This window comes from Papio anubis, chromosome 16, assembly GCF_008728515.1.
Source record: "Papio anubis isolate 15944 chromosome 16, Panubis1.0, whole genome shotgun sequence".
NCBI classification, from domain to species: domain Eukaryota; kingdom Metazoa; phylum Chordata; class Mammalia; order Primates; family Cercopithecidae; genus Papio; species Papio anubis.
This window is the reverse complement of record NC_044991.1, coordinates 47,795,175-47,818,483: the sequence shown is the minus strand read 5'-3', so window position 1 is coordinate 47,818,483 and position 23,309 is coordinate 47,795,175. Positions and strand designations below refer to the sequence as shown.

Genomic DNA, 23,309 nt, shown 5'->3' with positions numbered 1-23,309 from the left:
TCTGCTGACTCTTGGGCAGTGGTCCTGCCCTTGCCCTTGCCGTTTGATCTCTCACTTGACATGCTCTGCCATGGGCTTTTCTTCCCTTTAGCCAGAGTTGCTTCAGTAGATCTGCAGCCGTGACTTTTCCACTGAACTCCACCCTTTTCCTTTTCCTTTCCCCTTTCCCGTTATTCCTTCCCCCTTTCCCCTTTTCCATTATTCCTTTCCCCTTTCCCCTTTTCTTTCCTTTCCCTCTTTCTTTTTTTGAGACAGAGTCTCACTCTGTCACCCAGGCTGGATGGAGCGCAGTGGCGCAATCTCGGCTCACTGCAACCTCTGTCACCGGGGTTCAAGCAATTCTCCTGCCTCAGCCTCCCTCCTGAGTAGCTGGGACTACAGTTGCACACCACCACACCTGGCTAATTTTTATATTTTTAGTAGAGACAGAGTTTCACCATATTGGTCAGGCTGGTCTCGAACTCCTAACCTCAGGTGATCCATCTGCCTCGGCCTCCAAAAATACTGGAATTACAGTCATGAGCCACCACGCCCAGCCACTGCACACCTTATTTCTATTGGCTTTCCAAACAGCTTCACCTAGAAATCTCACTGATCCTCATCTCCAAAACTTGGTTTATTATCTTACCAAGTCTACCTATCCTCTCTGTTCCTTAGGAAGCTACCACTCATATAGTCAACAAAGTTAAAAAATATTGTCATTGTCATCACTCTTCTCTGAACACGTTTCATTAACAACTAAGCCTGTCTCTGATTTTTATCTCTAAAGTGTCCCTTGACTGTGTCTCTCTTTCATTAGTCCTATGGCTACTGATGATCCTTGCCTTCTCCCACTTGACTTTGTTAAAAGAAAAACTTTAGACAAAATAAATATAACAGTTTATTTGAGCAAATAACAATTCATGAATCAGGCAACACTCAAATCCGCAAGAGATTCTGAGAGCTCCGTTCCAGCAGTACGGGCAGTGGGCTTTCATAGGCTGAATGTGGAGGCAAAATAAAGAAATTACTTGATTGGTTATAGCTAGGCATTTGCCTTATTTGGATATGGTTCAATAGGAAGTCCCTAGTTAATGTAATGAATTTGCTAGTTGGTTATCTGCAATTGGCTGAAGCTCCATTCAAAATTAATCAGTCACAAGGAATGCCTCTAAGTTAAGTTTTGGTTTGTTCATTTATGTAAGGGTTCCTGGTACAGAAACAACCCTAGACTAATGGTTTCTTGCTTATTTTGGCTTAACAGCTTGTTAATGATAGGTATGCAGTAATTTATGATAAAGAGGGAAAAAACGTGAAAAGAAATATTAGGAATAGAAGTATTAGTAATGAAAAAAAAGACATAATTAGGTTAGGAATAGAAATATTAGTAATGAAAAAAAGACAATTAAATTAGGTGGAAATTAAAATAATGAAAGACTATTAAGAACAACTTCATGCTAATAAATTTGAAAACTAAGGTGAAATAGAAAAATTCATAGAAAAATATAAATTGTTAATCTGAGCTGAGAATAAATATAAACCCTGAATAGACTCTATTAAAGAATTTAAACCACTGATTAAAAAAGAAAGCACCAAGTCTAGATATTTTACCAGAATAGTTCTCCCCAAAATTTAAGAACTAGGTAACTCCAGTTTTATGTACTTGAATAAACATTAACATTTCCTATTCATTTTATGAGGTTAGTATAACTTGACACTAAAAACTAGGATCAGAAAAGAAAAGAAAAAACCAGGATAATAAAAGGGAAGAAAATTACAGGTCAATCTCACTCAAATATAAAAGCAGAAATCCTAAACTAAATATTAGCAAGCCAAATTTGGCAATGTAGAAAACAAAATCATGGTATCATACAAAGTTGGCTCAGCATTAAAAGTCAATTTGTAATATTTACAACATTAATAAATTAAAGAAGAGCAATGCATATAACAATTGTACAAGGTACAGAAAAAGCAACCACTATTTATAATAAAAATTCTTAGAAAATTAGGAATATGTCTACAAAAAGGCTATGACAAATGTTCTCAGTAGTGAGTGAAACATTAACAGTGTTAGCTTTATAATAAGGAGCACCAAAAGATGCCTACCAGCAGCAGTATTCAACACTCTAATGGAGGAGTTCCAGCCCAAAGAATAAAAGAGGAAAAAAATATACAGGTGAAAAAATTGGAGATGAAGAAAAGTCCCTTTTTTAGTACATGGTATGATTGTATATGCAGAAAAGTCTAAAATAGATATACATACAAATTACTCAAATTTAAAACAAAGCTATAGCAAGCAAAACAGAATAGCACTGGCATAAAAATGGACCCTAGATCAACAGAACAAAATAGAGAGCCTAGAAATAAACTCGTGTATATGGCCAACTATTCTTTGACAAGGGCACCAAAAATACAAAATGGGGAAAGAGTAGTCTCTTCAGTAAATGGTTCTGGGTAAACTGGATATCCATATGCAAAAGAATGAACTTGTATCTTTATCGTATACCATACACAAAAATTAAAATATATTAAAGTCTTAAATGTGAGACGTGAAACCATAAAACTCCTAGTAGAAGACGTTGGGAAATGGCTCCTTGACGTTGGTCCTGACAATGATTTTTTTGGATATGACCCCAAAAGACAGGTAACAAAAGCAACTATATCAAACTAAAAATTTCTGTGCAGCAAAGGAAACAATCAACAAAATGAAAAGGTAACCTATAGAATGGAATAAATATTTGCAAGCCCATATAGCTGATAAGGGACTAATATCCAAATATTAAGGAACTCATACAACTCAATAGCAAAAAAAAAAAAAAAAAAGGAAGAAAGAAAACAACTAAATTAAAAACCCAATCAAAAATGGGAGAAGGACCTAAATAGATATTTTCCCAAAGAAAACATACAATTGTAAACAGGTATATGGAAAGGTACTTAACGTAATTTTTCATCAGGAAATGCACATTATGATCACAGTGAGATATCATCGCACACTTGTTAGAATGGCTATTATAAAAAGAGATAACAAGTATTGGTGAAGATGTGGAGAAAAGGGAACCCTTGTGTAATTTTGATGGGAGTGTAAATTAGTATAGCCATTAAGGAAAACAGTATGGAGACTCTTCAGAAAAGTAAAAACAGAATTACCATATGATCCAGCAGTCTCACTTCTGGGTATACATACAAAGGAAATGAAATTAGCATCTTTAAAAATGTGCTGTATATATACAATGGAACATTATTCAGCCATAAAAAAAAGAAGCAAATCCTACTATTTGTGTCAACACTGATGAACCTGGAGTACATTATGCTATGTGAAGTAAGTCAAACATAGAAAGATAAATACTGTGTGATCTCACTTGTATGTAGAATCTAAAAAAGCCTAATTCATAAAAGCAGAGAGTAGAATGATGGTTGCCAGAGGCAGGGGTGGGGACAGAGTCTGGCTGGGGGAAAGGGTCAATGAGGGAAGGAAGGGGAGATGTTGGGCAAAGGACACAAACTATCAGTTATAAGGTGAAGAAGTTCTGGGGAATCTAATGTACCCTGTGATGCCTATCATTGTATACTTGAAATTTGGTTGGAGAGATCTTTAAATGTTCTCACTGCAAGAAAAAGAGAGAAAACTATATGAAGTGGTAGTTGTGTTAATTAGCCTGATTGTGGTAATCATTTCACAGTGGATACATTTATCAAATCATCATATTCTACACCTTACATGTATACAACTTTTATTTGTCAATTATACCCCAATAAAGGTGGGGAAAAAAGACTTAATAGGCATTTCAGCTGACAACATACAGAAGTCAGTTACAACAGCAGGCAGTTTAAAAATGTAGTTTTTGGGCGGATCACGAGGTCAGGAGATCGAGACCATCCTGGCTAACATGGTGAAACCCTGTCTCTACTAAAAAAAATACAAAAAAAACTAGCCGGGCCGTGGCGGGCACCTGTAGTCCCAGCTACTCAGGAGGCTGAGGCAGGAGAATGGCGTAAACCCGGGAGGCGGAGCTTGCAGTGAGCTGAGATCCGGCCACTGCACTCCAGCCTGGGCGACAGAGCAAGACTCCGTCTCAAAAAAAAAAAAAAAAAAAAATGACAAAATGTTGTAACTTTGTTGACAAAAAAATGTAGTTTTTAGGAGATAACATTTACATGACGACACTAAAAAACTTTATTCAAAGATATTAAATAAGTTCTTAAAAATAATTAGATTTACCATGTCAAATGTATGGGAAGTCTCATTATCATAAAGATGTTCATTTTCTCCAAATTGATCTATACATTCAAGGTCTTTCTAATCCAACCCCGAAAGGACTTTTCATGCAACTGGACAAGCTAATAAAAAGATAAAAGGCCAAGAATAACTTCAAGTACTCCTGATGGAGAAGAAAAATAATGTTGGGAGTCAGGAGAGGAAATTGCCCTACTAGATTAAGATTTTTTATACATAAAACTCAGGTAATTAACATAGTGTTAACTGACTGATGATAAGCCAATGGAATAAAGGGAGTCAGAAAGAGAGGTCTGCGTATGACAGAACTGGCAACCAGGGATCAGTGGGAATTTTCTGTTGAATATTCAATTTATTATTCATTTGGGAAATAATAAAAATGGATTTCTAAATGGTATCATACACAAAGTAAATGTCCATAGCACTGAGGTTTTTAAAATCAGGTTATAAAACAACATTAATCATATGATTTCTTTTTTGTAGAAAGAAGTAAAAGTATATGTGATTATATATTTTGAGAACAGACCTAGAAGATAGCAAAAATCGAAGTGACAGAGGTCTCTGGGTGGTCGGATTGTTGAAGATTCATTTCTTTTTACACTTTTTGGTCTAGATTTTTAAAAATACATTGAGTCTATGTTACTTTTAATTAGAAACAAACATTTTTTTTACTTTGAATTTTTTTAACTATTCTTGTCTTTTAGATTAAATTTAGCATTATTTTTTGCAACTTCTAAACTGCCTCCTCCCCTTACACATGTACAAAATAACAGTTTCATTGTGATATTTGACTGGAATTGTCTGGTACATAATAGGTATTCGGTACATATTTCTTAAATAAATATGGGAACAATTCACATCTTTATGATGGTTAGCCCTTCCAGTTGAGAACATGTCATATTAATCTTTTCAAGACCTTTTCCTAATTAATTAATGAAAGCTTTGTAATTTTTTAATGCAGATCCCATACATTTATACAATTATTTCTAAAATTATATAATCTTTTAATTTTCCCCCATATTGAGTCAAACCCTTAACTGAGTATCATGTCATGTTATGTTATGTTATGTTATGTTATGTTATGTTATGTTATGTTATGTTGTTATGTTATTTTTAGGGACATAGTCTTGCTCTGTCGCCCAGGCTGGAGTGCAGTGGCGCAATCTCGGCTGACTGCAATCTCTGCCTCCCGGGTTCTAGCAATTCTTCTGCCTCAGCCTTCTGAGTAGCTGGGATTATAGGAGCATGCCGCCACACCCAGCTAATTTTTTGTATTTTAGTAGAGATGGGGTTTCGCTGTGTGGCTCAGGCTGGTCTCAAACTCCTGAGCTCAGGCAATCCGCTCGCCTCGGCCTCTCAAAGTGCTAGAATTACAGGTGTGAGCTACCACGCCCGGCTGAGTATCTTTAATGTCAGACTTAAGAGTCAGAAAGATGATTTTAATGTAGAAAAACATGCCCTGTTTAGTAAGGTTAAGGACCTGGGTTTATTTAGCTTAGAATAAATAACTAAATTGAAACTGAATACCTATCTTCAAGCATTCGGTAGTGGCCAGCTTTCCTTTAGTTCTGCCGAAAACACACAAAAAAGAATTTCAACTGAAGTGTGAGGAATTTAGGTTGGAGATTGCAAACTGACAATAGAAAGCTACATTGGCTCTCAGAGGCATATTATTTGGACCACACAATATATTTTAAAAGTTTGAATTGTTTGCAGAGTTAAAATTTGAAGAGATTCCACATAAAAACTTGGATTTCCAGCTTTTCTGGTACCCCTGTGCCCTAGTTTCTGATGGCAGCTGATGGCTGGTTTTGAAAATCACTGCTGTCCCCTTTAAATAAGTCCTGAGCTCTCTCCAGTTTTCCAGTCAGAACCCAGCCCTTTTCCTGTTACCTGTCTTACCCCTTAGGCATTAAGTTTGCAACCTCAGTTCATATAAAGGACAGATAAAGTGGCACATAGGTAGGTATAGCATCTTCTCGCTCTGCATTTTGGTGTTGTTTTTAAAAGATGGTTTTAATGTGGTCCTAGCTGACAAACAGGAAATGAACTAGGAGACTTCCCAAGGTTGTTTCTTGTCTTTTAGGTCCATGATCCTGTTAGAATAGTCCAGTGGTTCGTGAACTCTTTTTCTCGTTGCACGTGATCTAGAATCTCAGAGTTGAAATGGACCCCCTGCAAGACAGGGAGACCACAGAGGGTATGCTTCATCTGGTGTTCCTCTGTAGGCACAGGAAATTTGAAATCGATTGCAGAGGGGCTTGCTTAAAAAACGAACAGTTCAAACAACCAGCTACCTCATTTAGAAGGCTTATTAAAATCTCTGTTTCTTTTATGTATAGTTATTTAAAGACGAGTGAAGGGTTTTAAAGAGAACTTTGAGTTTTATAACTACACAGTATTATATTATTCTTATCATTATGCATGGCCTGGCAGAGTTATGATTGTGGGAACCAGAGTTTTGAATATCATTTCATCTATGCTCATTTCATCTATGTTTGTGTGTTATCCGAACATGGTTTTCATATTTAATGTTAGGGGCATTTTTGTAATAAACAAAAAAGTGGAAAAGCAATATGGGGAAGAAATCTGAAGTGATAATTTCTCAATTTGTTGTATTGTAAATTTTTGTCTCCTCTGAAAAGCTTTCTTATTCCATGTTAATCTCTGATGGATCCCATAGAAAATGAAATTTGTAGCACATGTGTCCTCTGGCATTACCTACAAAGTCAAAAGGGTGACAGGTAGAAAATGTGTGTTTTTCTCTAAATAAATTCAGCTCCGAAGAATTATTTTATAAATAATTATTTTTTCACAGTTTTATTTTTTTTCATGAAACATTTCATGCCCCGTTTGTTTTGGCATTAAATAGACATAGCTTTTTTGTGACTCAGAGTCTAGTACTGTCCTTATTTAGGGACATGAAATGTTATCTCAAGGGAACCTTTTTGGAATCTCTAAATGTCTTGGATAATAAGTGAAATTTTTAGCCTAGGATCAAATATTCCACTTACCCACCCAAATTGTTTCCCAGTTGTGGTCTTAGACTAGGATCCTGTATGTATATTCCTAAACTTGTGACAGAACCCTTGGTTTTCAGCTCCTACAGAATAACCCCTTCCTCCAACCCCATCCATCACCAGCAATAGAGGAGGTCACACTTGGACCTATAACATGTTTCCAAAGGCCCCATCAAGGCTTTTTCACAGGCCACATCTCATACTTAGTCTGTCTTCATGTTTGAAGTGACAGCATCAAACTCATGGTTTCCCTACCCTTTCTACCCTAAGCCTTTTGATAAGGACAAAGTACAACTTTCTGAGTGACACAGTTTGGAATGTAAAGAGTTACAACTTCATTTTTCCTTAATGAGATAGCTTGAAAGCACACATATTCTTCATTTTTTTTCTTTTTTCTTTTTCTTTTTTTTTTTTTTTGAGATGGAGTCTTGCTCTGTTGCCCAGGCTGGAGTGCAGTGGTGTGATCTCGGCTCACTGCAACCTCTGCCTTCCGGGTTCAAGCGATTCTCCTGCCTCAGCCTCCCAACGAGCTGGAACTACACTACAGGCGCATGCCACCACGCCCGGCTATTTTTTTGTATTTTTAGTAGAGACAGGGTTTCACCATGTGAGCCAGGATGGTCTCAATCTTCTGACGTCGTGATCTGCCCACTTTGGCCTCCCAAAGTGCTGGGATTACAGGTGAGGGCCACCGCGCCTGGCCTCTTCATCTTTTAAATATGTTGTATGTTCCTAGTCTAGTCTAATACCCAAGATACTGTCAGTACTCAGTTGGTATCAGCCTCTTTCTTCCTGTCCTCTTATTAAATCACAACTGAGCTTGAGAACTGACTCATGACTTCAGACTGGAAACAGTCACATGTCTGAACTGGCGTGCAATGCAGAGCTGCTTCCAGGTTAGCATATAGTAATCTGATTGTGACAAAGTGCCCTTTCTTAAAGCAAATATCAGACCACTATCCAACCTACCTAAGTAAGCTTATCTTCACCAAAATTTCAAGTGTCTACAAATTCATAATTTGATTTCTTTGAAATTATCATTAGGACCAAATTTTCAAGTCATCTGTATGCCAGTCTTTGCATTGTCGTTATAACTTTAGTTTGAACCTGTAATTTCCTAAAGCAGTTAAAGGAGAAGTCAAAATTAATAAATGACTGGCATTTTAAAAGAGCTTACAGGTTGACATTTTGTGTTTAGGCAACTGAGGTTAAAAAAAAAAAAAAAATTAGCTGGGTTCAGTGGCTCACACCTGTAATCTCAGCATTTTGGGAGGCTCAGGCAGCAGGATCACTTGAGCCCAGGAGTTCAAGACTAACCTTGGCAACATAGAGGGACCCTGTCTCTAAAAATAATTTTAAAACTGAGATGGGTATGGTAGCATGCACCTGTGGTCCTAGCTACTCAGGAGGTTGAAGTGAGAGAACCACCTGAGCCTGGGAGGTTGAGGCTGCAATGAGTCATGATTGTACCACTGCACTCCAGCCTGGGCAACAGAGCAAGACCCTGTCTCAAAAAAAAAAAAAATTCAAATGTACAGTGGGTTTGTTCTGTAACACAACTAGCCTGATCCTCTTCCAAAGTTCAGAGTTCTTTTTTAAAAGGTAAAGGGAGATTATTTTAGATTAAAGAAGATGTAAGCAAATACATCTCTTAAAATCCATGATCTTTGGTTGGATCCGATTCAAAGGAAAATCAGATCAGTGATACACATTTTGGGACAATGGAGAAATTTGAATATAGATGGTTACTTGATCGATAATGTCATACTCAGTTGTAATAATAGTGTCGTGGTGATGAAGGAAGATTTCCTTGTTGCTCAAGAGCTATGCTCACATGTTTAGGAGTAAGGTTTCATGATGTCTACTTTGAAAGAGTTTATAAAATATGTATATGAAATAAGGCAAAATATTAACTATTATTGAATCTAGATGGTGGGTTTTGGGATGTTCCTGACCTTTTTCTAGTTTCCTGAATGTTTGAAATGTTTCAGATTATCTAAGTGGTGTTAATAATGAAGGAGTCATCTCAAGGAGAGAAATACTGAGGGGCATCGTAGGTCTTCCTGAACCTGCTTTGTAGTTTGGGAGGAGGCTTTGCTGGAAGAGAGCCACACAGGTGGTGGGTGGGGTCCACAGTGAAGTAGAGTTCACCTGCCCGGAGGTCCTGATGGCTCACCAAGCCACATAGAGGCATTTTCCCAGGCTCCTCCATGAATGGTCTCGTAATAGCTGTGGGAGAGGGCTTCCCACTGTTACGCACCAGACCACAGACTCCCCTTGGCAGCTGTGGGGAAGCTCAAGTCGCCTTGGCTATGAATCCCCTGGAAAACAAGTGAGGCTGGATAGTTTTACAGTAAAAATCTCTCATTGAATATTTGCTCTCAGTGTCTTGGGACTGTGAACTGTAACAACCCAAATAAATGACCCCTCCCTTAAAACCATTACTCATTGGAGCACGGTACTACTTGAAACTAATCTACTGCCTTGCTAAGCCAGGATGGAATTTGTTCAACTCATATTTGAGTTTTTTTGTCGTAATTTTTGCCTTTCTGTTTATGAAGACTGCAAATTTCTAGTACAGCCATTTTGGAGCAGCTTATTTTAGACAGAATATGAAATAAAATAGTAGCAGGACTCATTTGTCCTTTCTTTCTTTCATAAGCATTACTGATCACCTCCCCATTTTTTTTTTAAAGAGACTTAATAGTTTTTGATGAACAACTTAGGTAAGCCAGAAGAAAGTTAGTGTGGTAAAAAGTAATCATTTGAGGCTTAATTGCCGCTTTGGAGGTTGTTTGTAGAAGGATAGGGAGAAGTACAACAGCTTTTTACGACATACAGAGAGCAAATGGTGGCACAAGAACTGGAGACTTTTGGGGCTGCTTGGGGGCCAGGGGAGAAGATGGGATCTTGCTGAAACTAGATGATTGTGTTACATTAAGCAATTCAAAAATAAAAATAACAATTGTTTCTGGAAATGCACATATCCACAGACGCCTGGTGGTAAGATGTTTCTATTGCAAAGCTTTCTCTCCCTCTAACCCAGGTCTCTTCCTGTGTCTAAAGACAGCCTTCTCAGATTTAGGAGGACCACAATCGCCAGCAAGAAAACAGGCATACTGAAATGTGATTTGCAAGTGCCTTATACTCTTAATACGGTCATCCAGTAGTTTTCAAAGGAGAAGATGATCACTTTATGATTTCCATTTGCTCTACTGACAAGTTTTCTGCATTTAAAATGCCAGCATAACAAGCTGGGAGCTGGTGCCCCAAGTAGGAGAAGCAAAAGGCCTCTTGGATTCTTTGCCAAATTGCTGTTTAGCTTTAGAGAGTAGTGGAACTTTGCTTTAGCCCTGGGTAAGTACAAAATCTCATTGGCTTCCTGAACTCTGTGAAGGCGATTTCATTAAGAGCAAAGATAAGAATGTAGTCTTTATCATTGCCTGTTACCTATAAATAAATGGAATACATCTTCCTAAGCATTTCAGTTCAGTATGTTTCAAGCACCAATACTTTTCTCTGTTTGTATATCAAATTTAGTTTGCCATAAGAACTGACATAGTACCTTTTGTGTTTAATCTCTCCTTAAGTTTCTCATTAAACAATAAAGTTTCATATGACCAGTGGAATTTGGACTAAGCAGGTGCAAATCTTTTTTACATGTTAAACTTGCCATTTCTCTTGTAGGTGCCATTTGAGCAGGTTTTCCACTGAAACCACTAATAACAATATGCCATTTAGAAATGATTCCTTTTAACCTAGTTCTGTCCTAGGAGTGGGAGGTATAGGGGTCAAGGTTTCAATAAACTAATTTCTCCTACTAATTTCCGTAACAAATCACTTGAAATCTGCCTTTTACTGCTTTCTTTTTCTATAGGGGAAAGTGTCATACTGAGACTTGATTGTTCAGCAGTACAAATAGGATTTAGTTATCACTCAAATAGTATCTTCAGATACCAGGCTTCCTGGACTCAAAACTGTAGCTTTCATGGTCAACTTCAGATGTAGCCCCTTCCTGATAATTTTTTTTTTTTTTTTTTTTTTTTTTAAGATAGGATCTTGCTTTGTCGCCCAGGCTGGAGTACAGTGGTGATCATAGCTCACTGCAGCCTTGAAGTTCTAAACTCAAGCAATCCTCCTGCCTCAGCCCCCTGAGTAACTGGGACTACAGACATGTACCACCATGCCCAGCTAATGTTTTTTTGTATTTTTTGAATGGAGGTGGGGTCTCAGTATGTTTCGAAGGCTGGTCTCGAGCTCATGGCCTTAAGCAATCCTCCCACTGGGGGCCCTCAAAGTATTGAGATTACAGGCATGAGCACCACACTGGGACCGATAATAACATTTTATTGCTAAAGATTTTGTATAGGAAGAATATTTTTGAAATTTTGAACATGCCTCCTGAATCTTAATCACTTAGACCTATAGATCAGCAAAGGTAGAATAATTTAGATATTATATATTTTTTTCTCAGTTCTTTGGAAGACTTGCATTATAAATTAATACTTGAAAAACACTTTTAAATTTTGCTATATGTGTTTGTGAGTCGCAAATTGTTAAAGATTCCACTTCTTCCCTCAGCAGTTGGACAAATAAACAGATGTAGGAATGACTTCCATTCTCTCAGTGACCTAAGAAATAACATATTTGTTTTAAAGCACTCAGAGTAATGTCAGTGGTGTGTATATTTTGTTTGACATTTTAAGCAGAAGAAAGCCACATGACTGAAATGCAATCTATTTTCAAGTGTGTTAGGAAAAAATATATTTTATCTCAGTAAATCCAGAGATTATCCTTTCATAGATGTCACTGTTATTGCACAATCTGCATGACTAAAGCAATTGTTCTGTCAGAACCATCGCTTGTTTAGACAACATCAAGTCTGGGGTCACTGATGTCCTGGGTCTTTCTACAGGAGTGTCAGAAGGATACTGAATATGAAAGTGGAAACTTCTTTAATTGTATTCTTTACCTAAGGTATTGCAGAACAACCATAGTCATGGACTTTGGAGAATCTGACAGTCCTAGAGATTACTTCCTGCAACTCTTGGCCGCTCCAGTTTGACACAGGGGTACCCTCACCCTGCTCTGGCGGACCTTTTGCTTCTGATTCTTCTACCAAATAACTTGACTGCTGACTGCGATAACCAGGAACAGTTTTACTATGATTTTAGGAAAATCATCAATAAAGTAGTTTATACCTGGAGGGAAGCCAGAAGAGAGGAGGAAGGGAGGGAGGAAGGAATTAAGCTGGCACTTCCTGTGACCCATCTGAAAATCTGTTGCCACCCTGTAACATGAATGATAATGTCTCCATTTTCACACATGGCATTTACTCTTCGGGGTCAGGCTTCTTTCATGTAACATTATGTTTGTGAGATATATTTCTGTTATTACCTGTAACTGTAGCTCATTCATTTTTAGAGGCAATATAGTATTTCAGTGTGTGACTGTATCCCCATTAAAAAATGTACTGTTGATGGATATTTGCATTGGTTCCAGGTTGAGACTGTTGTGAAGAGTGCTATTGTGAACACTGTATCTTCATACCTAAGTTCAGCTTTAGATACTCAAGCATTTTTTTCAAAGTGGCTGTACCAATTTGTATTTCTGCCAGCAGCGTATAAGAATTCCAGTTGTCCTACATTCTTGCCAACACTTAATGCTCTGTCTCTTTCACTTAGGCCACTCTGGTGAGTTGGAGAAATTAGTTTTTTACTCATGTCACATTTCTTTTCATCTCATTCTATATAAAGATTTTGACATACTTGAATTAATTTATTTATAGGCAAAATACATCCATGCTCAAATAGGTATGAACTGCTTCTTTTTATGAGCTAATAAGCAGTGAGTATCAGAAGGTGGCTAAGATCTATTTGCAAGCTCCAACTGAATTATCCCATCTGAAAGTTCTAATTTTCAGGCACATTAGACCTCTTCATTTATTTCATTTTACAGTTGAAGTAGCTGAGACACTTCAGGGAGTAGGGACTATGCCAGGCGTCATAGTCAGGCCTCCTGGAAGAGGCAAGATAGTAATGTTCACCCTTACCTCTCAAGAGAAGCCCTCTGTTAATTCCTTTATTCTTTTGTTTACTAATTATTATTATTTTAGATAGAGTCTCACTCTGTCACCCAGGCTAGAGTGCAGTGATCTTAGCTCACTACAACCTCCACTTCCCAGGTTCAAACAATTCTTCTGCCTTAGCCTCCTGAGTAGCTGGGATTACAGGTGCCCGCCACCTCACCCGGCTAGTTTTTGTATTTTTAATAGAGACAGGGTTTCACTGTGGTGGCCAGGCTGGTCTCGAACTTCTGACCTCAAGTGATCCGCCTGCCTTGGCCTTCCAAAGTGTTGGGATTACAGGCGTGAGTCACCGTGCGCAGCCTCATTTACTAAATAATTACTGAATGCATCTTATATGGCAGGCACCGGGCCGAACCTGAGATTTAGTGGCAAACAAACTTTTAACTTAGTGTGATATTCCCTTTCACTTTACAGGTTATGGCTTTCAAATCACAGCCTATTTTCTCAAGAGAGGGATACGTCTTCGCTGCATCAGGAGCTCACAGAATGCTGGTAAGAAGCCGATTTCTTGGTTTATCAGACATTTCACACAATCTGCTTGCCCTAGATAGAGAAGGGATGAAAATTAAGGAATGGAGAGTCCTGCTTGTTTCATTGCCTTCATGTCCTTGAGTGTGTCCGAAAGTTTGTGATTTCTTTCCTCCCAGCTTGTACTGTGTTTACTGCCTCTCTGAGAACGCTGAGCCGGGCCACATCATGCTTTCCTTTCCTGATGCATCTCAGCACTTTCTTTGAGTTTTCAGAGTGACTCAACACAGTTGAACTATGAATCACTTCAGTATTGTCTGTGTACACCAAGGCCCTGGCATATGGAGCAGGTGTGTACACAAGAAAGCTCTTTCCCAGCCCAGAGCTCTCAGAGCTTTCCCTAGGTGTGTGATGAGCCCACGTCACTTCCCCAAGTCTAGATGTCCCCTAAGGATATGATTTCAAACTTGTCCAGCCAGCAACAGTAAAGTCAGAAGCTAATGATCTTTCTCCAGGTTGATCTGAGCACTGGAAAGAAAATGTAGGTCACCTTCCATGGACGATTTCAGTATATATATATATAAGACATGAAATAGGAACTTTAAAAAATTAACTGTGTAGAGGTTTGCTGTGGAATCTTCATGATTATCTGCATTTTCTTAACTATAAACTCTGCTCGAATATATTACTCTCTTTTTTGCTATTGTTTGTTTTTGAGACAAGGTCTCACTCTGTCACTCAGGCTGGAGTGCCGTGGTGCAGTCATGGCTCACTGCAGCCTCAGCCTCCTAGGCTCAAGTGATCCTTCCACCTCAGCCTCCTAAGTAGCTGGGACCACAGGTGTGTGCCACCATGCCTGGCTAATTTTTTTCTCTCTCTCTTTTTTTTTTTTTTTTTTTTAATTTTTGGTAGAGAAGGGGTCTCACTATGTTGAAGCTGATCTCAAATTCCTGGGGTCAAGCTGTATTCCCGCCTTGGCCTCCCAAAGTGCTGGGATTACAGGCATGAGCCAACATACCCAGCCTCAGATATATTGCTTTCTTAACAGGCCTTCCACTTTGTTCAACTCTCTCGTAAAATAAGTCAGCTAACCTTGTATCTGTACCCTTTATGATAAGGACTATCATTGCCTAAATATTTAATTAAATATTAAAATAATGCAACTCTCAATAATGACCTAAACAGAACAAAAGGGTGCAGAAGTTGCTTTCTGTTAATACCTGGCACCAAAATGTTTAAAATCTGCCATTCTAACATTGTTACTTTTCAGAGGAAGAAATGCAAATACAAAGGAATTATTTGATAGAACTGATAATTTTGAATTCCAGTTCTGATCCACTAATAAACTGTTGTATTTCAATTTTATGACTTTTTTTGTGGGGGGAAGGTGGACAAATAATGAATTCTGTGGCTCATTTTCCCCTCCCATAAAATGATAAAAAGGCTATTTACCATTTATCTCAATAAGATCTTTTAAGAACTAATGAATAAATATTAATTGCTTTGCTAATTTTGTTCTGGCTTTTCAAAGTCCATCTCTAGTTACCTAGCCAGATATCATACCCACATGGGATCAAAGTTTAAAAACACCCAGGCCCCCACCTGAAATGAGGGCTTTCCTCATGAGGAGGACTAATTGGGAGTGAGACCAGAACAACAGGTTAATCCCTAATCATGGAGGGCTTTGAATGTTGGGCACTGGGGAACCATGGTAGGTTTTGGAGCAGGATGAGTGGAGCTCTTTTTTTAGAACTGTTAACCTGCTGTTCTGAATAGGATAACTTGGAATAAGGAGGGTGACTGCCAAGGAGACAGCAGTGGTTGACAGGATAAGGAGAGAGCTGTTACTGGAACAACAACTCCTTAGGCCTTTTGGGATCATTTAAGCTAGTCTAGTAGTATAAGGTGTAACTTGTTTAAATTCTGTGTCCATGCAATTGACACCTTCTTGCTTGGCTTCTAAGCAGTATATCAAATTGAGATACGTTATTACCTCAAACAGTCATTGCCATCATGTGCAATGTACCTAAAAGGCTTTACTCACCTGATTCATAATATCCATCTTTAAAAAAATTGGTCTCATGTAAGAGGGAAGCTTTCTTTATTAGAAAAATGACTTGATTTCTATCACAAGTATCAGACATGTGTATCATAAAAATATTCAAGCAGTACAACCAAGTATGAAAAAGGGAGAAGAGCCCCTCCCTACCCACCTGGAACATACACTGTTGGCATCAGCTCAGCATCACTCCAGACATCACGCCTGGGTAGCTGGAGGCTGGCGAACAAATGGATGGATGGACAGACAGATGAGAGAAGAAAAGATCCGGATGTCATTACTACCTTGCGTTCCTTTCATTGAATGCCGAGGAGTCCAGTTCAGTGACTCATTCAGTCTTTCCCAATGGGAAGTTGTGGTTTTGTTTTAAGAAGCAGCAATAAGGCCGGGCGCGGTGGCTCAAGCCTGTAATCCCAGCACTTTGGGAGGCCGAGACGGGCGGATCACGAGGTCAGGAGATCGAGACCATCCTGGCTAACACGGTGAAACCCCGTCTCTACTAAAAATACAAAAAAACTAGCCGGGCGAGGTGGCGGGCGCCTGTAGTCCCAGCTACTCGGGAGGCTGAGGCAGGAGAATGGCATAAACCTAGGAGACAGAGCTTGCAGTGAGCTGAGATCCGGCCACTGTACTCCAGCCTGGGTGACAGAGCGAGACTCCGTCTCAAAAAAAAAAAAAAAAAAAAAAAAAAAAAGAAGCAGCAATAATAGATTACTATGAATATGATGTAATTTTACCATCTTTATTGTATATTTATCCATTTTCTTAATAGTTGGTTCATTAATTCCTAAGAGAAGCTGCTGTTTTCCCAGCCTGATTCAGATTAGTAGTTTGCCCTCCAGGGTCGGGGACCTCTCTAAGACTAGCTGACCAAGGAGATGATAAGTAAAGTAACTAGGAAAAACATTGATAGGTCACATTTTTAGATTTTATCTAATATTCCTCTTCCTCTATAAGTCTTACATGCTCATTTTGAAAACATTGATCCTATTTTCCAAATAGAAGTTCTAATCAGCAAACAGCCAACTGACACAGAGGGGAGGCTGCAGAGGTTCTGCCTAGGGGTTTCCTGCAATGTAATGGTCCCGGGGCGCAGGTGGACCCATTTGCAGCCTGGTCAGCTCTCCCTAGAGCTTTGCGCTCACCCTGCCCTATTGCTGGCAAACGCTGAAAGGATGGGAGGAGAGGGGAGACGCGTGTTTTCTGTTGTTACTGCGTATTGCAGTAACTTAAAATGAACAAAAATCTGGGACAACCATTCTGTGTTTAGAGTGTTTTGACGCCTTTAAACTCGTTTTTCTTCATTTTATACAGAACTCCATGTATTCCCTGACAGATTTGTGGTTTGTGTCAGTCAGCTTGCATTCAGTCGTGATCTTTTAGCAAATCAGAATGAAGATTTGGTGAGTATGAAAAAATTCTACAAATAAGTCTGCTTAAATGCTGAGTTACTGCAAAAAATAGAAAAAAAGAATTGTCTGCTGTTGTCGTTCAGCTGATGAGCACTCAACGCATGTTTTAAGGGAACAAGAAGAGCGCTACCTGTTTTACATGGTTATATCAACTAATTTGTGCATTGTTCTTCTTTTCCTGAAGACCATTTTAATCAGCAGTACCTTTTCCATATTAATTGTAAATGAGAAAGCAGCACATCACAAAAGCTGTGATGGTGCTTATGGTAGTGTTTAAATGAAATAAAGAAAAGTCTTTACGTGAAATGAAGCGAAATCCACATGTTTCCACTGGAGGCTTTCATTGGGGTCAGTGGCTTTTAAATTTTATTCCATGGTGATTCACCGACATTTTCATGAGAACCAGTACTTTTCCCCAGTGTATTATTTCACAGCTGATAGGGTTCATTTTCTCTTTCTCTCTCTCTCTCTCTCTCTCTCTCTCTCTGTCTGTCTGTCTCCTTCTCTGTCTCCCTTTTCTCATGCTAAGTCTTGAGCTCCAACAGGGCCTGTTTCTGTTTTATTGGAGTTGTCTCTTCAAATAGATAAAGAAAACTGACTCAGATTTGCAGCTGACTGCTTTGTCTTTTAAACTGAACATGTACACTTGAGAATCTCCTTGTTGCATGTGTGTGTTTGCTGCACCCACGGTCCAGTCTGCCTGACTTCTACACAGAGTTTTTTTTCCGTATTTTTGGACGTATGACTTGAATCTTTAACGAACAGGGACATATGACTTGAATCTTTAACAAAGAGAAAAAAAAAACCAGCAGACATTAACCGGGCCATGAAGAATGACATGATTATTATGCTTCTAAAATAATTTATGGGAATATTAGATTACCCTTGATGTTTATTATTTTTTAATCCATATGAAATCTGAAATTTGGCCCACATCATCTAAAACCAGCTTCTTATCTTAAATAAATACGTAAGAAGAGTGTTTCAGAGGCTACAAGGGTGAGTAGAGACCCAGGAAAAGTAAAGAGCAGAGAACCTGTATTTAAATTTAAATGTCTATGTTTGGTGCAGAGGAACGCTTCGCAACAGCCAGTGTGGTTCATATCTCCTCTTCTTCATCCATCAGTCAAACTCTTAAGAATACACATTAAATGAATGAGGCAAATTTGGTGAAAAGCAGTAAGTTTGTCCTTTGAAATATGTCCAGGATGTTGAGTTGTCTTCGTAAACTAATAAATACTAAAGTGGCAGTGCCATGGGCATACATCTAAACTATAATATAGCTTAACTGATTCAGAGCAAGGAAGAAATTGATCTATGGTTTAAGAAAACAACAGATAACTGTTCCAGAAAGTATTATTACTTTCAAGTGAAATACAGGAGAAATTAGATCTTCTATCTGATATGCAATATTAATACTTAGTATCTTAAATTATTAAGGAGGGATTAAAACATCTCAATACAAATGAAATATTATCCCCCTTAGGGGCCTTGGTATTTATACAGATGTAAGTTTTCTATAGCGGCTGTCATATAAATCCTGTAATCTGGAGGACTTCCTAAACATTGAGAATTTTCATTCTGAAAATCTCACCAGTCTGAGCCTTTTACATGACTGAGTTCAGTTGCTTTATCTTTAAAATGTTCTGATAACCAGCGATAACATGACCAGAGTTAACCATGTTAACTTATGAGGAAAATGCCATTTCCATCACGAGGTTCGTTCCTTGTTTTGAGTGATTGTCTTTAGTTGTGGTCAGTTTCTGTCTCTTCAGTTGCTCATTTACTCCACCTCTGTCTCTTCACATACGCATTTTCCCAGCCACATATGTCAGCTACAGCCTGGCACTACTCAACAGCTTCATCTCTGCGCACAAGCTCTGTGTGTCCCTCTGCCTAGCCTGCTCACCTCTGCCACCTCCCCTCCTCACAGGCCTCCAGCCCACCACTTCCTCAGGCCTGTTGTTACTAGAAGCAATAAAAGACCCAGGTCAAGTAAAGGTCCCTCTCCCACAAATGGCCCATCAAGCCAACTACACCATCCTTCCACCAGAAGTGTCTTGTAGTTTAATTCTCATTGATATTTGACCTCTACAGAGTCTGCCTGTCTCAGCTATTTAAGGATCAATAAACAGCCCTTCCCTTCCAGAACTGCCTTCTGCCTGAGAGAAGGCATTCTTATCACTTGTTCTATACTTCAAATGCCCAAAGCCAGTGATGTCAGGCTCCTGTGAGTGTTCCCTGGACTTCCTTCAAGCTTTGAATTCTTGTATCACTTTACATGGATATTCACCAAAGGGCAGGAGCTGTGTCATTTTCTCTTGATAGCGATTCTCAAGAACATCTGACTGGGCAAGGCTGGGAAAATTGGTGCCCGCAGTAGCTATATTGGAGAGATTTCTTGGCAGTAAACTTCAGTTGTTTTTGTATAACTGTTGACTTAACTCACCCTTCTGCAGCCACAGAAGTGACAGGGGAGTGAACTAGTACTTGAGCAACAGCCTGGGTGCCTTACTCGTGCTGTAGCCTTGAGAGCACACTTTCCCTTTCCTTCATCTTTTTTTTTTTTTTTGGATTCTCAATGTCTAAGTGACAATTGGGAGCGTCTATTCAAAACTACTCTGTCAAGGGATTCTTTCAACCTGTAGACAAGGAAGCCAGCTGCACTTAGCTCCCCAGTTCTTAAAGGTAGTTGCACAAAAGAACTGCTGTTCCAGATCAGGCAGTACAAAGGGAGTAATCCCCCTCCTTTACGGAGCAGAGCGAATGCAGCCACGCTGCCCCTAAGCACCGCAGCACCAGGGAGGTCTGTCCCGGCTGTCACTGTTGGCGTTTCTCTTGTCCACTCAGGGACTTTGGTGCAGGGAGATCCTCTGTGTTGCAATAGCTCTGCACAGAGTGCCCATGTGCTAGGGATGTGGGAACTGTGATGTGTACTTTGGGAAGAAAGGGCATTATTATGAAATGAGTCATTGTATTTTTCTTACTAGAGTTTCTCATAAGAAATCTAAAAACTCTTGTAGCCTCCGTTTTGACCTATTGCTAGATATAGAACTGGGGAGTCTTTTTGAGTTTTTACCTTTATTTGGTTTGTTTTTTCCTCACCTTTTTTTCCTTAGAAATATGAAGAACATAAAGTGAATTTTGATTGCGCTCAACTACATTCCATTCCAACAATATTTTCTTATTTACAAACCCAAGAGCCTATGTGGAAACTGTTTTCTTTCTCAGATGTAAAGTCCTGGAGCCTTTGGGAAATTTAATATTATTTATTATTTCTATTATTTCTTTGTTAAAGTTGTGTAAATAAGCATAGAACTCTGTATATATCTGGGACATTTCTGGGTCAGGACAAAGCTACTATTTCACTGTGTGTTAGTTACAGCCACTCCTTCTAGTCTCTGGAGATCAGCCTTCCCATCTGTTTTTACCATCACATTTTAACATAATTTGCTAAGTCCCAGCTCTATACTGGGAACTCTGGTAGGCACCAGGGAAACAAAGAAAAGTAAGAAAGCGCATTGGCCCTCAAGGAGCTTACAGTTTGGCAGATCAAGGCTGCTGAAGGAGATCCTGGTGACCTAAAAATGTCATTCAAATACGGCCTCCATTTTTCCTAAATATTTTTCCACTCTGCACCTGTATCTTTAAGGGTTCCATTGGATCTCTTCTACTCTTCCTCAGAAGGAAAGTCCAAAATCCCCAGACCTACTTTTTTTACGTTTAAACCGAAGCTCTCAAAGTCTGTGATCCTTTTGGAAATTAAAAATGATCTGTAGTGCTATTACTGCCTACAAGTGGATATCTACATTAAGATATTTGAGTTCTCTACCTTATACTCTTTGAGTTGTGGTCAAGTTGTGAAAATAGCTGTTAAGACTCTGCAGACGTAGGCCAGCCACACAAGGCTGGGTCCTCACTGTAGCATCATCTAAGGATTACTGGGGCATCCTGTCAAGAAACAATATTGAAGCACTAACTCAGCTACTTCTCTTAAGGCACACTACTGTTTAGTGGTAAAGAAGTCTTCTTCTAGTTTTTGAATACAAAATAATAAACTACTGAAGGCTGAGTTGTTTTTAGCTTGGCTGTTACAGTCCTCAGCTGTGCATAACCCAGCCCTTTGTGGGCCATAGCCCTCCTGTCATTCAAGGGGGAGGGTATCAGATTATCTCAAAAATCTTTTCTCACCTGGGATTTCTATTGGAGGAAGCAAATAAAACTGTAGCTAAATAAAAACTACAAAATAATTTTGCACAAAGAAGAAATTTTCTTGCAGATTTAAAAATTGTGATTAGCAAAACTTCCAGGGTAGTTATATTTGATCTTAAGAAAGATGTAAGTAGAAATTATAAGCTAACATTGTAGGCCTTATGTTTTTAGAACAGAAGAAATAAACTACTTAACATTTGACTGTGCACTGACATTTGTACCCTCATGACAGAATCCTTTAACTTTCCTAAGAGAGCTTTTTCTTAAGTATAAATCAGATCATTTAAGAAAATAATTCTCTATTTTTGTGTTTAGAAAATGAAATAAGTAGTGGATGACTTTTCCAGGTTTTGCATGATCTATCAGAGTTAAAAAAATTATTTTTCTTATTTCTGGTTTTTTTTTTTTTGTTTTTTTGGTTTTTTTTTTTTGAGACAGAGTTTCTCTCTGTCGCCCAGGCTGGAGTGCAGTGGCGCAATCTTGGCCCACTGCAAGCTCCGCCTCCTGGGTTCACATCATTCTCCTGCCTCAGCCTCCCGAGTAGCTGGGACTATAGGCGCCCGCGACCATGCCCGGCTAATTTTTTGTGTTTTTAGTAAAGACGGGGTTTCACTGTGTTAGCCAGGATGGTCTCGATCTCCTGACCTTGTGATCTGCCCGCCTCGGCCTCTAAAAGTGCTAGGATTACAGGTGTGAGCCACTGGGCCCAGCCTTTGTTTTTCTTATTTCTAAACAACGCTAGTGGTAAATTGCATGGAAGACATTAACAAGAGATTCCTGTAGCACTAGGGAAATTTCCCTGAGTAGAGAGAGGCTGTTTTTATATTTCACATTTTCTACAATGTTATGAACTTAGATTTTACCTAATAATTGATGACCAATATTGTATATATTCATTATACAAAAGTTTTTAATCCAAATATATATAAAGAAAATAAAAATTAGCCACAACTCTGAATGCAAAGTCTCTGCTAATGATCTGGATGGTATCTCTTCATACATCATACTTAATAAACTGAGGTCCGTGTGTATGTGTTTTAACTAGGACCCTATTTGTCAATTATGTGTTTCTGTCCATTTTTTTTACTGATGATTTTGTATTTGACAAACTCTGCTACATGAAGGCTTCTTATCTAGTAAGGAAAGTAACTCTCAGTGAGTTTATCATTTTCCTTTCACTTGTATGTCAGTGCTATATGGTAGGATACATTGTTTATCCTGAGAATTGTGTTTTCTGTAATGATCTCTGCTTTTGATGATGTTGGTGTTATGTTTTTCAAACTTCGATAAATATTTACTTATATTTTCTTCTGATACTTTTATGGAATGTATTTTAGTTTATGATATGAGGTCCTTTTTATTCTGTGTAGTGACCAATATTATCCTAATTATGGTCTTTTGGTTTAAGGGACAGCCAAGCTCTGTCTGCCTCTGCCACACCATCAGTGCACACCTGACAATGAGGCATCTGTAGGAAGTAGGCTTTCCTTTGCCCCTTAGCAGCTGGATTTCGCTGATGCCACTAAGATATTTGGGTTCTCTGCCTTATGCTTCATTTGAGTTGTGGCCAAAATAGCCGTCAAGGTTCTGCTGACCTGCATCAGCCACACAAGGCTAGTCTTCACTAGCATCATCTAAGTAGAAAGATTAGTGGGACGTACTGCCAAGAGACAATATTTAAGCACTAAATAGAACACTTTTCTTAAGTCACACTATTGTTCAATGTGAAAGAACTCTCATGGTGCTTGCCCCCTCCCAAGGCTGACTGCCCTGTCCCCTTCCAATCAGTTAAGGCAAAGGCTCAGGGTCAGAACATGTTCAACAGATAGCTAGGGAA

At 38.8% G+C, this 23,309-nt stretch overlaps 1 protein-coding gene across 3 annotated transcripts in view; it reads left to right on the top strand.

The window, feature by feature from the left end:
* SLX4IP (SLX4 interacting protein) overlaps positions 1-23,309 on the top strand; it is a 196,319-nt gene that overhangs the window by 155,217 nt on the left and 17,793 nt on the right. For all 3 annotated transcript variants that reach the window (XM_031656551.1, XM_031656550.1, XM_031656552.1), the window contains exons 5-6: positions 13,736-13,813; positions 17,163-17,251. In XM_031656551.1, the coding sequence (XP_031512411.1) occupies positions 13,736-13,813; positions 17,163-17,251 (167 nt within the window). The remainder of the gene's footprint in view (positions 1-13,735; positions 13,814-17,162; positions 17,252-23,309) is intronic.